This window comes from Candoia aspera, chromosome 1, assembly GCF_035149785.1.
Source record: "Candoia aspera isolate rCanAsp1 chromosome 1, rCanAsp1.hap2, whole genome shotgun sequence".
Lineage (NCBI taxonomy): Eukaryota > Metazoa > Chordata > Lepidosauria > Squamata > Boidae > Candoia > Candoia aspera.
In genome coordinates this window covers 303683888-303699370 of record NC_086153.1, presented here as the reverse complement: position 1 = coordinate 303699370, position 15483 = coordinate 303683888, and the positions used below count along the sequence as shown (strand labels likewise).

The 15483-nt window shown below is 45.0% G+C and overlaps 1 protein-coding gene across 3 annotated transcripts in view; it reads left to right on the top strand.

The window, feature by feature from the left end:
- GALC (galactosylceramidase) overlaps window positions 1-15483 on the top strand; it is a 63545-nt gene that overhangs the window by 18053 nt on the left and 30009 nt on the right. For all 3 annotated transcript variants that reach the window (XM_063290191.1, XM_063290190.1, XM_063290192.1), the window contains exon 6: window positions 3755-3793. In XM_063290191.1, the coding sequence (XP_063146261.1) occupies window positions 3755-3793 (39 nt within the window). The remainder of the gene's footprint in view (window positions 1-3754; window positions 3794-15483) is intronic.

Here is a 15483-nt window from a genome sequence, read left to right as displayed (position 1 = left end):
GCAATTGACTGATTCAGAGTAATTCACATTTTTTTTATTAGAGTACATAGAGACTGGTTTTAAAAGTCATGACTTTGCTGAAGTGGAGATGGCCAGTATAATTTGTCTCTTTCTGCTACACCAGTGTTTCTCAACCTTGGCAACTTTAAGATGTGTGGACTTCAACTCCCAGAATTCTGGGACTTGAAGTCCACACATCTTAAAGTTGCCAAGGTTGAGAAACACTGTGCTATACCATCTCATTTAGACAGGACAGCACAGAAACCAAGTAGGCTGGCAACTCCTAGTCAAAGGTGTTCCTCATATTGAAAGAAAAGATCTCAGGTAGTGTTTATTTCCTCTTATGTGTTACTGTGAGTTCAGCATTCCAGGAACGTGTGTTGTTGTTTATTCGTTCAGTCGCTTCCGACTCTTCGTGACTTCACGGACCAGCCCACGCCAGAGCTTCCTGTCAGTCATCAACACCCCCAGCTCCCCCAGGGACGAGTCCGTCACCTCTAGAATATCATCCATCCACCTTGCCCTTGGTTGGCCGCTCTTCCTTTTGCCCTCCACTCCCCTAGCATCAGCATCTTCTCCAGGGTGCCCTGTCTTCTCATTATGTGGCCAAAGTATTTCAGTTTTGCCTTTAATATCATTCCCTCAAGTGAGCAGTCTGGCTTTATTTCCTGGAGGATGGACTGGCTTGATCTTCTTGCAGTCCAAGGCACTCTCAGAATTTTCCTCCAACACCACAGTTCAAAAGCATCTATCTTCCTTCTCTCAGCCTTCCTTATGGTCCAGCTCTCGCAGCCATATGTTACTACTGGGAATACCATTGTTTTAACTATGTGGACCTTTGTTGTCAGTGTGATGTCTCTGCTCTTAACTATTTTATCGAGATTTGTCATTGCTCTTCTCCCAAGGATTAAGCGTCTTCTGATTTCCTGACTGCAGTCAGCATCTGCAGTAATCTTTGCACCTAGAAATACAAAGTTTTTCACTGCTTCTACATTTTCTCCCTCGATTTGCCAGTTATCAATCAAGCTGGTTGCCATAATCTTGGTTTTTTTGAGGTTTAGCTGCAAGCCAGCTTTTGCACTTTCTTCTTTCACTTTCAAAGTCACTTTCTTTTGTGACTTTGTTGTTGTTTATTCATTTAGTCGCTTCCGACTCTTTGTGACTTCATGGACCAGCCCACGCCAGAGCTTCCTGTTGGTCATTGCCACCCCTAGCTCCCCCAGGGATGAGTCCGTCACCTCTAGAATATCATCTATCCACCTTGCCCTTGGTCGGCCCCTCTTCCTTTTGCCCTCCACTCTCCCGAACTCCCAAACTGCACAGGGCCGACGGGGACAAATTCAGGTCCTTTTCGTTCGGTGGAGCGTTTTGGCCGCTGCCAGAGGCCTTTGGGGATTCTCATCGAAACCGGTCTTGCTGTTCCCTAAATGCGTGTTAGAATATGGAAATTAGAATATGGAAACATATTCCACTCAGGGAAAGAAGTCATTGATCTTTGGCCTAAGAAGAGGTAGGCAAGTTGTCTAGTGCAGTGTTTTTCAACCCTGGCAACTTTTAAGTTGTGTGGCATGTTGGCTGGGGAATTCTGGGAGTTGAAGTCCACACATCTTAAAAGTCCCAAGCTTGAAATACCCTGATCTAATGGAACTGCTACCAGTCGGCTACAGAAGGAGAGAGCAAGCAGAGATGGGGAGAAAGCTGGTAAAACTTTTGCTCCGTGTGGGTTAAATCACTATTTACACAAATATACTTGAATCTTATACTGTTTCTCTGGCTTAGCTATAGTTTTTCACTTTTGTTTGCAGAGTGTTGTGGTATTGTGGTATTTTAATTGAGAAAAAATGGTAATGATTTATTTGAAGATACAGGTAGTCCTTGATGTACAACCACAATTGGGACTGGAACTTCCATTGTTAAGCAAGATGGTCGTAAAGTGAGTCAAACCTGATTTTATGACCTTTTTTGCTGCAGTCGTTAAGTGAATCACCATGGTGGTTAAGTGAATCTGGCTTCCCCCATTGACTTTGCTTGTCGGGAGCCAGCTGGGAAGGTTGCAAATGGTGATCACGTGACTCCGGAATGCTGCAGCTGCCATAAGTGCAAGCTGGTTGCCAAGTGCCTGAATTTTGATCATGTGACCACAGGGACACTATGATGGTCATAGTATGAGGTCCGGTTGTAAGTCACTTTCCAGTGCCATCGTAACTTTGAACAGCTGCTAAACAAATGGTTGTAAGTCAAGGACTACCTGTAGCCAATTTAAACCCTAAAACCATGAGTGCCCTACATGGCACAGGGCCAGGTTACTTGCAGGATTGCCTGCCCCTGAGGGTATCTGCCTGTCCTACTAGATTAGATAGGGTGGGCATGCTCCCTTAAATATTGTCACCTGATGGGACCTTGGAGGTGTGCCTTCTCGGTGGTCATCCCAGCCCTCTGGAACAGCCTCCGATCTGAGATATGAGGGATCCCTACCCTTTTAGCTTCCCAGAAGGCTGTGATGTCCTGGCTCTTCCCCCAAGCATTGGGCTAGGATGGGGGTTGAGCTGGGAGGATGTTTGGTCTGGCACCTGGGGAGAAGAGTATCTTTGTTTTTAAGTATGTTTTATGGACTGTTGTGACCTGCCTAGAGTAATTGTATGAGATAAGCGGCCATATAAGTCCTGTAAACAAATGCATACAAACATACATACATGGCATAAGCCTGAAACTTGTCTGGATTTGCTCATGCTATGCTAAATTTGAATTTTGTGTAACATCTGAAAATGATCCTTTGAATTAGAGAAAGTTGCCTCTTCATATGTAATGGGCTGGCAGGCTATCCTCTAGCTATTTGCCAATAACAAATGATAAATAACTGCTGAAGATTATAGTCACTCACAGGAGTCCCTTTACAGCTAGACACCGTTAGAGACTCTAGCATGGAATTTAATTTGATGCTTTCATGGACAGTCTGTGCTTGTTTTTGACTCCTTTTTTCAGGGTCAGAAATGATGCAGTATCAGTCTCTATGGTGACCATTTTGATTTTTATTTTAAGCTTGAGTTCTTGCTTGAGAACAAAGTTGCATCTCTGAGAAGAATGAAATTCAAAAATCAGGTGTTTAAAAAACAATGCCACAATAATAAAGCAAGATTAATTATTATCTAAGAAAACAGGCCATATTTATAAGTGACTTGGCATGCCTCAGAGTAGTCAATTATATTTTATAAAATAGTAAAAAGAACATGTTAAAAATGGACAAAGAGGAATCTTCACTGGCAGCGTATTCCAAAATTTTGGTACCTCTGATAAGAAGGCCCTTTCCCTCATTGGAACAGAGGACAAGCCTTCCAGTGCTAAAATTAAAGGGTACACATTTTTTTAATGTGTTGTGAATGACCTAGTTCAGTGTTTCCAATCTTGGCAACCTTAAGAAGTGTGGATTTCAACTCCCAGAATTCCCTAGCATGCTGGCTGGGGAATTCTGGGCGTTGAAGTCCACATCTCTGAGTTGTCAGGGTTGAGAAACACTGACCTAGGTCATCTAGACTTGAAAGAAACACTGTGGCTGAGGCATTCAGTTGCTCCATTTATGCGTCATACTCTGACTGTTAGGGTTCCAACTCAGGTTATTGTGCTTTGGGGTTGGGAACTGGATTTAGTGGGATTTTCTTGTAATTCCTGTTCTAGTCTTGATGGAGATTAAATTTTATTACTAGTTTTTAAGCAATTTTATAACACTTCTAAATTTCTTTTCTTTTCTTGGTTTAAGATTTGGAATGAGCGGTCTTTTAACAGCAAATATATCAAGGTATGTCAACTACTATCCTTTTCTTATTCAACCAAGTAGGATTACTGTTCTGGCTTTAAAATGGAATAAAACCATGCAGCAGAGCAAGAGTGTAGGCTTACTTTACTGCAGCTAAACAACTGATGACGAGTTGCATGACTTGATGTGTACTAAAATGTACTTGCATTTGTAGCCTCCATGCTGATTTAGATTTGCATGCTTTCCTCTTTACTAGTAACATCCGAGTCATTTTGTATTGTCCATATAACACTGACTGGAAATTGAAAGTAAAATGTAATGATGTTCATTTTTTGTGACATTTGAGTTGAAATATTTTTAATTTGGATGCCTCCACTAGTGTCTGCTCACCATACTACTGACTCAGAAGGCAGTATCCTGGTCCCAAGTTGTTTAGGACCTTGAATGTCATAGCCAGAAATGTGATCTGAGCTTAGTAGCTAATTAGCAGCCAGTACAGCAACTTAGCCATGTTAGTTGCCCCACTTTACAGCTGAGATCGCATCCTATAGCCGCTGCAGCTTTTGGGCCAAGCATAAGAACAGTTTCACACAGAGTACACTAGAGTGGTCTATGGATGAGGTTTCCAGCTCTGGATTGTTCTTCTTCAGAAAAAACACCTAGGTGGTATATTATCCGGTTGACATTAAGCACTCTTAGCCATGGGGAGCACTTGCGCCTTTAGTGACAGTGATGAATCTAGGAACTTTTCAACACTATTGGAAAGAAGGCATAATAATTATTTCTTTATAATATTCATGTGTCACTTAATTGAATGTTTAGCTTGAAAGTTGTTGTAGAACTTAATCTTGAAGGGAATGGCTAGGGTTTAAAAGAAGTATTTCCTATTTTGATGAGATACACATTTCTGTTTTACAACACTTGCACCCTTAAATATGACTGTATTAGTGTTACATTTCTGCTCTGGAACTGAATTTGTTATTTGCTTTTGAAAATACACTGTTTAGCATCCTTGTCTAACTTGCTAGGTTCATCAGCTTTATGGCCAATTTAGATAAGGTTTAGTGCTGATTTAAAATAATAAGGCTATGGAATATGTAAAGAGGGTGAATATTTGATAGTGAGTGACTGGATTTGAAGGCTGTAGGCAGCTGTTCAGTTCCTAAGGGGAGATGTTTTCCTAAGCTGAAATGTGTAGGAAAGCTTTACTATTTAAGTTTTTAGTAATTGAAATTGCAGCTGGTCCAGAATGTGGCAGCAGGTATGGACAGTGGCATCTCTTGAGGTCACTGGTTGCCATTTGCTTTATGAATGCAAGTTAAGATGCTCACTGTGATGTACAAAGTTTCTTACATGATCCCATATTTCTTTAGACCTTCAGGTCTACAACACCTCTTGCAGGTTGCACCACAGGTACATCTGCAATTGACAGTAAAGTCTGATTTCTTCGTAAAGGGCCTTTTAGTTTAGAACAAACTTTCACTGGAGTCGAGGCAAGGCAACACTGCCCAGAGCCATTTGGGAATGGGTGGTGTAAATAATTTGCAACTTTAGTTATATTTCCATATATTGGTAGTCCTTGCTTACCAACCACTTGCTCGGCAACCGTTTGAAGTTGTGAAAGCGATGAATGAGTGATACTTATGACCAGTCCTCAAAAGTCTGCCTGTTGCAACACCCCCAAGGTCATGTGGCTGCAGTTGGGGCACTTGGCAACCGGCTTGCAGTTAAGACAGTTGCAGTGCCCCATGATCACGTGATTGCCATTTGCAACCTTCCCTGCCAGCTTCCCATTTTCCTGGACAGTTGGTGCACAGTCTGGGGGTCCTCCTGGACTCTGGCTTCTGCTCTTGGAGCAGGTGGCAGCCATGGCTAGGGGGGACTTTCCATGGATTCATCTTGGGCACTAGTTGCACCCATATCTGGACTGGGAGGCTTTCCTCATAGTCACTCATGCCCTAGTCGATACACTCTACATGGGGCTACCCTTGAAGATCACCTGGAAACTTCAACTTCTCCAGAATGCAGTGGTGTGTGAGGTTGGGGTATGCCACAGTTTGCCTCTGTAACACTGCTTCTGTGTGAACTGTACTGGCTCCCTATTTTTTTCCAGGTTCAATCCAAGATGTTGGTTATCACCTTTGAAGCCCTATATGGCATGGGGCCAGGTTATTTGAGGGACCGCCTCTCCCTGAGGACATGTACCTGTCCCACTAGATTGGATTGCATACAGTGGGTTCACTCTAGGTCTTGTCTCTTAAATGTTGTCATCTGGTGGTACCTACGAAATGAACCCTTTCTGTAACTGTGCCTGTCCTGTGGAACAGCCTTCTCCCAGGATACAGGCAGGACACCTGCCCTCCTTGCCTTCTGGAAGGCCATTAAGAACTGGCTTTTTCCTCAGGTGTTGGAGCAGTATGGGAGGTGAGCCCAACAAAGTGTTTTCAGAAGATAGTGTTATGGTATTTGGTGGTCTTATTTATAATCAACTAATCAATATCTACATTTATTAATATTATGTAAAATTAAGACAAAGAGGGGGGGATCCTGGACATTTGTGCCATAGATAAAACAACTTCCCCCCAAATTATCCCAATTTCATTAAGTTTTTTTAAATTTTATTTCTTTGTCTAAAGAAGACTGATTGAAATGTTGATAAACAACACATATCAACAGTCAACTTCAGTAATTCATGTATTGATTTATATCCTTCTGGTGTTCATAAAAAGGATTTTTACTGATTTGCACCTGGGCAAAAAATAGATATATTTTAATAGATTCTAGACCAGTGTTTCTCAACTTGGCAGCTTTAAGGGTGGACTTCAACACCCAGAATTTCCCAGCCAGCAAGGGACTGTACAGGAAGGCTAAGATTACTGTTATTGAGAGTGGCTATAATAAAAGCTTGCAAGTCTGATTATGCTGTGCCTCCTTCCCTTGTTATACCCATGTGAATTAGGGAGGTGTGTGTCTGAGCCACCTATGCATACAGGCAGTCCTCGCTTACTGACCACTCGTTCAGCGACCATGCAAACTTAAAAGAGCCCTGAAAAATGAGACATGACTGGTCCTTGAAGTTGCAGCTGTTGCAGCATCCCTGCAGTCATGCGATTGCAATTCAGGCATGTGGCAACCAGCATGCATTTATGATGGTCACAATGTTCTGCAGTCACATGATTACCATTTGTGACCTTTGCAGCCAACTTCCAACAAGCAAAGTCAGTGGGGAAGCTGGCAGGAAGTTGCAAGTCACGGTCACGTGATGTCATGCTTAATGACCTGTGGTGATTCACTTAATGACTGCAGCCAGAACTGATGTTGGAAGTTGGCATGGTCACGTGACATCACAGTTAATGACTGTGCCGCTTAGTGACAGAGTTGCCAGTCTCAATTGCAGTTGGTAAGTGAGGACTACTTGTACTTTCTGCTTGTTTTGGATTTAAGCCATGTTTTTCTCCTCGTTGCTTTGGTAACAGATCTGGCGTATATCTGTTAAGGTCATCTTCCTAACTCTCTACATCTGGGGATGTAGCCAAGTGAACATGTGTGCCCTTGACAGGCAATAATTGCTCAAGTCATGTTGTCAGTCCTTTGACTTTCAGAGCAAAATGGGGTAAAAGTAGGAAAATTCACATCATTTGAGTCTGTGTCATCTGGAGTTTGAGTAGGTAGCATAAGAATGCTGGTAATAAAAATAAATGAAATGTTCAAACTCCTGTATTATATTTCCAGTAGAATTCAACAGTAACTTGATATTAATACCTTTAATTTACAAAATGTTGCCAATACCTTTGCAAAATTATCTAATAAGTGAAGTAGAATTTTTAAGCTGTCATAGTTATTCTTGTTTGCTTTGTTAATGTTTAGGAAAGTCTGTGTGATTTGGAGCAAGACTTTTTTGTTGAGGCAGATCAATCTCTTGGCAGTCATCACTTGCTCTGTGTAATATGGCTTAGTCTATGAAAAACTTCTATCTTGCTTAAAATGGAAATTTATTAGATAGTAAATAAAATAAGGCTTAATATTTCTGGAGAACTTCTGTGTAGAACACTGTGATTTAGTTTAGTTTCTAAATTAAAGCAAGTGTCAGCACTAGACCATTTGAGCATTTATACAATGACAGTCAGGAGCCCAGAATCCTTTAACTGTTTAATGAAGTGAAATGACTAGGACAGAGGTAAAGCAGCGAATGGAGAATTCCCACTAAAACTTACATTTAAAACCACATTCCCTTGATTGCCTTCCTTTCCCACGAAAGTATGTCGCCCCCCTTTCCCATCCAGGTGGTGTTGCTGGTGTAACTCTACTGACTGGCCTTGATGTGAACCATCATAAATCTGTAGCCATTATATTGCAATTCACACTCCAGTTCAACACCCCCTCCCATCTGGCAACAGAGAGTCTACCCCATTGATAAGGAAGTGAGGGAAGATGCTCCGATAATGGGTTCTGTGAACCTTTTGATCGGAGGAATCTGACATATTGCCCCTCCCCCAAAAACACAAGACAAAAGAAAAAAATACAATAAATGCGATAAGAAGGAGAAAGGATAGGGTGGGGAATCTCGTTAGTAAGGGGAGGGTTTGGAAGGGTATCTTAAATGAAATTTCTTTGTTAGAAGGGGTGCGTTTACATGACAAGCATCAACCCATTCAGGATCTGGAAAATGTTTCCATTGGATTAAATATTGCAATGATTTGCGATGAAAACGAGAGTCCAGGATTTCTTTAACTTCAAAATGCTGATGGCCGTCAGTCATGATGGGTGGAGGGGCTGGTTCAGGCTGGTGCCACTTAGAATGGTCCGGTGCTGGTTTAAGCAAGCTGCAATGAAAAACAGGATAAAGTTGCTTAAGAGTTGAAGGCAGTTGCAATTGCACAGTCACCAGATTAATGATTTTAGTGATAGGAAAAAGACCAACAAACTTAGGAGCTAATTTCTTTGAGGGCTGCTGAGACTGGAGGAATTTAGTGGAAAGACAGACTAAGTCACCAACCTCATTTTCCACTCCAGGCGCCTGTGCCAGTCAGCAAACTTCTTGTGGGTGTCATGAGCATGATCGCCAGTCTGACGAATGATTGGCCACTCTGTGGTGATCTGGGTAGCCCAATCAGTGACAGAAGAGTCAGGGCGGGATTGTAACTGAAGTTCAGGAATTGGAACAAAATCTTGGCCATAGACAATGCGAAAAAGTGAAAATCCAGTGCTTTGATGCACCGCATTGTTGTAAGCCACCTCAGCGAAGGGGAGGAGATCAACCCAATCATCCTGCTGAAAGCTAATGTAGCAACGCAGAAATTGCTCTAGAGTAGACTGAGCCTGTTCAGTTGCCCTGTCCATCTCTGGATGGCTAGATGAGCTAAGGGATTGTTGGACTCCAATTAATTTCAAAAATGAGTGCCAAAATTTTGAAGTAAACTGGACACTGTAGTCTGAGATCACATGTTTGGGACAACCGTGGATCCTATAGAAGCGCGTTACAAACAATTTTGCAAGTTGCTGGGCGGTGGGGATCTTGGCGCAAGGGATGAAGTGGGCTTGCTTTGAAAATAAGTCAGTAACAGTCCAAATTGCAGTCTTATTTTTACTCTCTGGCAAGTCCACAATGAAATCCATGGCGATTTCTTTCCATGGGGCTTCAGGGGAGACAACAGGTTGTAAAAGTCCCTGTGGTTCCCCCCCTTCCTTTTTGCTTGGGCACAGACATGGCATGAGGTGACGTAGGATTGCACGTCAGAGCGAAGGGAGGGCCACCAAAATTGGCACCTGACCAAGTGTAGAGTTTTGGTGAAGGCAAAATGCCCTGCAGACTTAATGTCATGGGAATGGTGTAGAATGGTTTTGCGCAAACATTCAGGCGCTGTAGATTTTGTTGTTGCAATATGAAACGTTGTCAATTTCAGTCAATTGGGCTTTGTTACATTGTAGCCAAGGATCCTTAGAGGGTGCCTGAAGCAGTTCCTCTTTTAGGTCTGCCTGCACTTTCACTTTCCCAGCTACTGCTTGTTTCCGCGTTACACAAGCCTTTCCAAGCTGCTTTTGGGAAAAAAACAGTATCTACAATTTCAGAGGTAGTTGTATTATATTGTGGAAGGCGAGAAAGTGCATCAGCAAGAAAGTTCCTCTTTCCAGGGAGGAAATTAAGGGTGAAATTAAAGTGGCTGAAAAATTGAGCCCAGCAAATTTGTTTGCCATTCAACTTTCTGGGAGTTTGTAAAGCTTGGAGGTTTTTATGATCAGTCCAGACCTCAAAGGGATGTTTGGAGCCCTCAAGCAAATGCCTCCAATGTGTTAAGGCAGTTTTGACAGCAAAAGCCTCCTTCTCCCATATGTGCTAATTGCGCTCAGAGTCAGTGAATTTGCGGGAAAGGTACGCACATGGGTGGGGGAAATTGTTTTCATCCTTTTGAATTAAAACGGCCCCTACTGCTGAGTCAGAAGCATCTGCTAGTACAATAAAGGGGCTGTTTGGGTCTGGGTCAGCCAGAATGGGCTCTTCTGTGAATAGAGCCTTCAAACTCTCAAATGCAGCTTGGCAGTCATTCGACCAAGCAAGCTTCGCCCCCAGGGAAGTTACTTTCCGTGTCTCCCCCCTTCCTCTAGTTTTTAATAAATCTGTGAGAGGCAGCGCAATCTGAACAAATTGGGGGATAAATTGTCTGTAGAAATTGGCTAAGCCAAGAAAACTTTGCAATTGCCATCTGGTGTGAGGTGGTTCCCAAACCCTTACGTCTTGTAGTTTATCCTGGTCCATTTCAATGCCATTCGAAGAGATACGATAGCCCAAGTAGTCTAGTTGGCTCTTGTGAAACTCACACTTGGAAAGCTTAGCATAGAGTTGGGCATCCCTTAGTTTTTGCAGCACTTGCCTAACCAAAGGGATGTGGTCCTCTAAGCTTTCAGAGTGGATTAGAATATTGTCTAAATGCACCAAACCCCCTTTGTACAAATGCTCGCGGAAGACCTCATTGATATATTGCATGAATACTTCAGGGGCCCCAGCCAACCCAAAAAGGAGAACTTTGTACTGGTAGGAGCCCAGCGAGCAATTGAAAGCCATTTCCCACTCATTCCCCTATCTGATTCGGATTCTGAAGTAGGCTTCTCTGAGATCAAGTTTGGTGAACACCTTTCCCTTCGATAGATGTGAGAGCATGTCTTTCGTGAGAAGGAAGGGGTACTGGTTGGTTACTGAGATGGCATTTATTCTGCGGTAATCTGTACATAGTCTCAGGGAGCCATTTTTCTTTGCCCAGAAAAGCACTTGGGCGGCCAATGGGGAGTTAGCCGGTTCAATAAAGCCTCTAGCCAGGTTTTTGTTCATGAACTCCCTGAGGACCTTTTTCTCAGTCTCTGACATAGCGTATAATTTTGGCTTAGGTAGCTTAGCTCCGGGGTCAATTTCTATGGCACAGTCAATTTTTCGGTGAGGCGGCAACTGGTCAGATTCCTTTTCATCAAACACATCAAGAAAGCCTGAGTATTTGGCTGGTATGGCTACCTCTGCCTCTGGCTTTCCCATGGGTATCTGATTCAGGAATATTCCCGCCACCTCCCTCTTTTCGGGTGGTGGGACCGGTGGGTTGCTGACATAGTCTTTAAATGTTAGAGTGCCCATCCCCCAGTCTATGTGTCATTTTCTGCTTTTTAGCCATGGGATCCCCAATATGATTGAGTAGTTTTCTGTGGGGGCTACAATGAATTGCAAGGTTTCCTTGTGCCCCCCCAACCTCATGGCTACAGTCTCAGTTCGAAACTCTGCGGGGCCCCCGTAGGCAATGGAACCATCCATCTGTGTAAAAATGATGGGCTGTTTAAGTCTCTTAGTTTTGAGGCTTAGCGTGTTGATTAGTGTGGGGTGTATTAAGGATTTAGTGCACCCCAAATCTAGCATCGCCGTCAGGTTGGCTTTGTGGCGTGTTCTTAAGTTTTTTAATTCAACCCTGACTAGTAACGTGGGACAGTCATCACTCACCATGGGTCCTCTCTTTCCTCCTCCTCAGAAGCAGGCATGTTGCGCCCGGGATTTTCCACCTGCTTGCAGGCGCGATTCAAAACAGGTGAAATCTGTTTCCCGCTGGCTTCTGCTCTTCTGGCTCAGAGTCCTCACTTGACTCCAGCAGTGGCCCCGCATCTAGGTCCCTGCACGCCAGCGTGGTTGCTGCGGTTCCCTTGCGTTTGGTTGGTGGGGTCTTGGCCAGTTTCGTTCCTCCCTTGGGTGCCTCTGGCTCTCTGCAGGGACACTCTGCTGCACGATGGGTGTCCTTACCACATTTGAAACAGCTGCCTTTCTTCCAGGTGTGGTCTTTAGGGTCTTCTTTCTCTTGGAATAGCTTTCGCCGGGCAAAGGGGAACTGGCCCAGAGCCCCGGTACTCCTCTCTGCAGCTTGCCCTCTGAGTTGTCTATGAAGTTGGGTATTCTCGACCTCCCCAGCCAGGCAATGCATTCTTTTAGTGTGTGGGGGTCTCCTCTGCAGAGTGCCTATCTTAGGACTTCCAGCTGCAAGCCCCCGTTGAAATAATCGATCTTGGTGGTCTCTGACCAGACCATAACTTTCCCTGCCAGGGCTTTGAATTCCATGGCGTAGTCTGCCACACTTTCTCCCCCTTGACTAAGCTGCTAGATGGCCGATTTCACCTTCATCTTGTCAGCAGGTCCTTGAACCTCTCCCTCAGGGCTTTCATGAACTCCCTCAGACTGTGTAGTTCAGGGGCCATGGCATCATGCAGCTGCACATACCGATCTGCTGTGGCTCTGCGAAGCTTCGCGCTGACCTGTCTCACTTTCTTATATTCTGTGGGGAAGCTGGACCCAAATTCTTGCATATAGATGGACATGGTCAAGAAAAAGGCCAACTATTGGGGATCCCCATTGAATTTAACCTGTATCTCTTTCAGAGTCCCCAGAGGTGCCGCCTCACCTGCATTGGGTCGCCCCAACTCCTCTTGGCTTTCTGTGTAGCCTCCGCTCCTTCTTTGCCTCATTGGGGAGTCGAACCCCCTGGGTGGGGTGATGGTGCGGCGTCTCCCTCGCGGGTCCAGCAATGACTCCCTGGAGAGTTGGATTGAGATTTCCGCCAGGGGATATGCCATAGCGTCAAGGGTTTTCGACACATGCTGCATCATCACTTCCATGGCAGACATCCTTGCCTCCAGCCCACGAATTACTTGCAGGGTGCCATTGGTGTCTGTTGCAGTTCCACAAGACCCCGGGCTCAACGCCCTCATGTGTGCCTCCAGGGGTGGAGGTGCTCTCCCCTCTACCTCCTTGGTGTCCGACTGTGAAGGTCCCATATGGTTCTTCCAGTATCGCGTCTGGAGTCTCGGGCTCTCTCACGAAGTCTAGGGTAAGGAGCACACTCTCCAGCTCGGTAGCATTGAGCCGGGTTTCCGTTTCGCACTCACTTTCCCCACTCCCGGAGCTCCCTTCTGACTCTACCTTCTCTTCTTCCTCCTTGGCATACAGCACCGTCCTCTCAGTGGAGGTTGAAGGCGATGGCTGCTTTGCCTTAGTTCTTCCATGTTTCGGCATTATTTCATCAACTCTCAACTGAGTTACTTCCCCAGGAAGAGTTTTCGAACACAATGGGATTCGCAGCTTAATGTCAGCACTAGACCATTCGAGCATTTACACAATGACAGTCAGGAGCCCAGGATCCTTTAACTGTTTAATGAAGCGAAATGACTAGCACGGAGGTAAAGCTGCGAATGGAGAATTCCCACTAAAACATACATTTAAAACCACATTCCCTTGATTGCCTTCCTTTCCCATGAAAGTATGTCACCCCCCTTTCCCACCCAGGTGGTGTTGCTGGTGTATCCCTACTGACTGGCCTTGATGTGAACCATCATAAATCTGTAGCCATAATAATGCAATTCACACTCCCAACTCAACACCCCCTCCCATCCGGTGACAGAGAGTCTACCCCATTCATAAGGAAGTGATGGAAGATGCTCCGATAAGGGGTTCTGTGAACCCTTTGATCAGAGGAATCTGACAGCAAGATACTTAAAGAATTCTAAAATTCTTGAATTCAGGATGTGCTTCTTAATGATCAGGCTAGTAAACTGATGTCTATTAATTGAAAACTCTAGTAATTTCATTTAAATTGGTAATTATCTGTTGTACTGTTGCCAGGATTGGTATTAAATTGGTATTACATTCATATTAAATGTTTAGTGTTCAAGTTCTAAAATAAGAATGGATTATGGTTAGGTGATGTTGGTACTGATGGCATCTAAGTACCGTTCAACCTAGTTCATGTAGTTCATACTTTTTTTTTCTGTTGGTCACTTAAAATGGATTTGGGGGAATACCTCAGTAGGTTTCAGTCTCAAATGCTACCTAAATTTCTTCAGGTGTGCCTTGGAATCACTGGCCCTTTGTCTGGCTGTGATCTGTGTATTAAGTAGCCAGTCTCATACAAGTAACATAATTTCTTAATAATTGATTCTAACCAAAAAATATACAGTTCCTACTGATGTCTATAGAATCCAAGATGGTGACCGGACGCCGGGCACCACTCTAGGGCGGGAGACTCCTGTTATTTTAAAGTTTTTTAGAACCTTTACCCCCAACCTTGGCCTTGGGCTAGGTTATTGGGGGAGTTCGGAAGAGCTTGACCCCCATACCTGATGTGTGGGTGGTGAGAGCGGGGGAACCCTCCTGGACAGAGCGGCTGCGGTGAACAGCAGTAGGTGGCAGGTGGCAAGGAAATCTGATTGGCCCCTTTGGACTGCGGCTTGACAGCTGCTACCTCTAACATTGTTGGAGGTGTGAGCTCCCTTCCTTTGCTGGAGTTTTTCCTCCTCTCCAGCCTGGCGGCGAGACCAGCAGAGCAGCGGAGTAGTGGAACAGCGGGCCAGTCCTGTTGGAGCTACTTTTGAGTAGCTGTGTGGCACAAGAACAAGCCCCGGCGAGCCCCCCCACAGGTGGAAGATCGATCCCAGCAGCGCGGTATGAGGAGGGCTGGTTGGGGCGGCGTGATGAACGGCTCGATGGATGGTCGGCCCTGGAGGAGATGGAATGGTAGACTGGACCGGTCTTGGCCACCAGCTGAGCCCTGTGACAGCAATTCGGCTGGGTGTGGTGGAGGATGGACTCTGGCCTGGACCTTGTCATTATCCTGGACTTCGTGGACAGCTGGCTGCACAGAGGGACTTTTTGAGGTCTCTGTTGGCTACATCACAGACAACGCTGGGGGAACTGCCTGGGGCCTTTGACCTCTAGACTGTAAAATCGCTAGAGTTTGGCTATCCCCTCCCAATCTCCTTATCCTTTCAACAACGAGGTGTGGTAGAGATTAATAAGATTCCTCCAAGGTGAATGGAGGTTCCTTCCCTGTGTGTGAGAGACGAGGGTGGAGTCCGAGTGTGAATGCACTGGTGTGTTAGAGCACTCCCACCCAGAGTGAGAGATGGGGGGAGGGGTAGTGGATGTGATGCCTCCTGTTGCCTAGTGAGAGAGGCTTGGGGGCATATTGAGTATCTGGGTGATGGTTGGGCCTTTCAGCGCCGAAAGTGAGAGCTGGTGCACTGGATGGCCCACCATCCCCTTGTGCTTGTGGGAAGTGTGTATGGTTGTATGATTGTATGAGAGGATGGAGGGACCTCTACCTCAAGCCAGGAGTCCTAGAGATCCAGAACTGGAGGCAGCTGGACTGGTGGAGCTGGTGGGGGATATAGGGTGGGACATTTTGTCGAGGTGGTGACTGGCAGGGGATGTTATGACG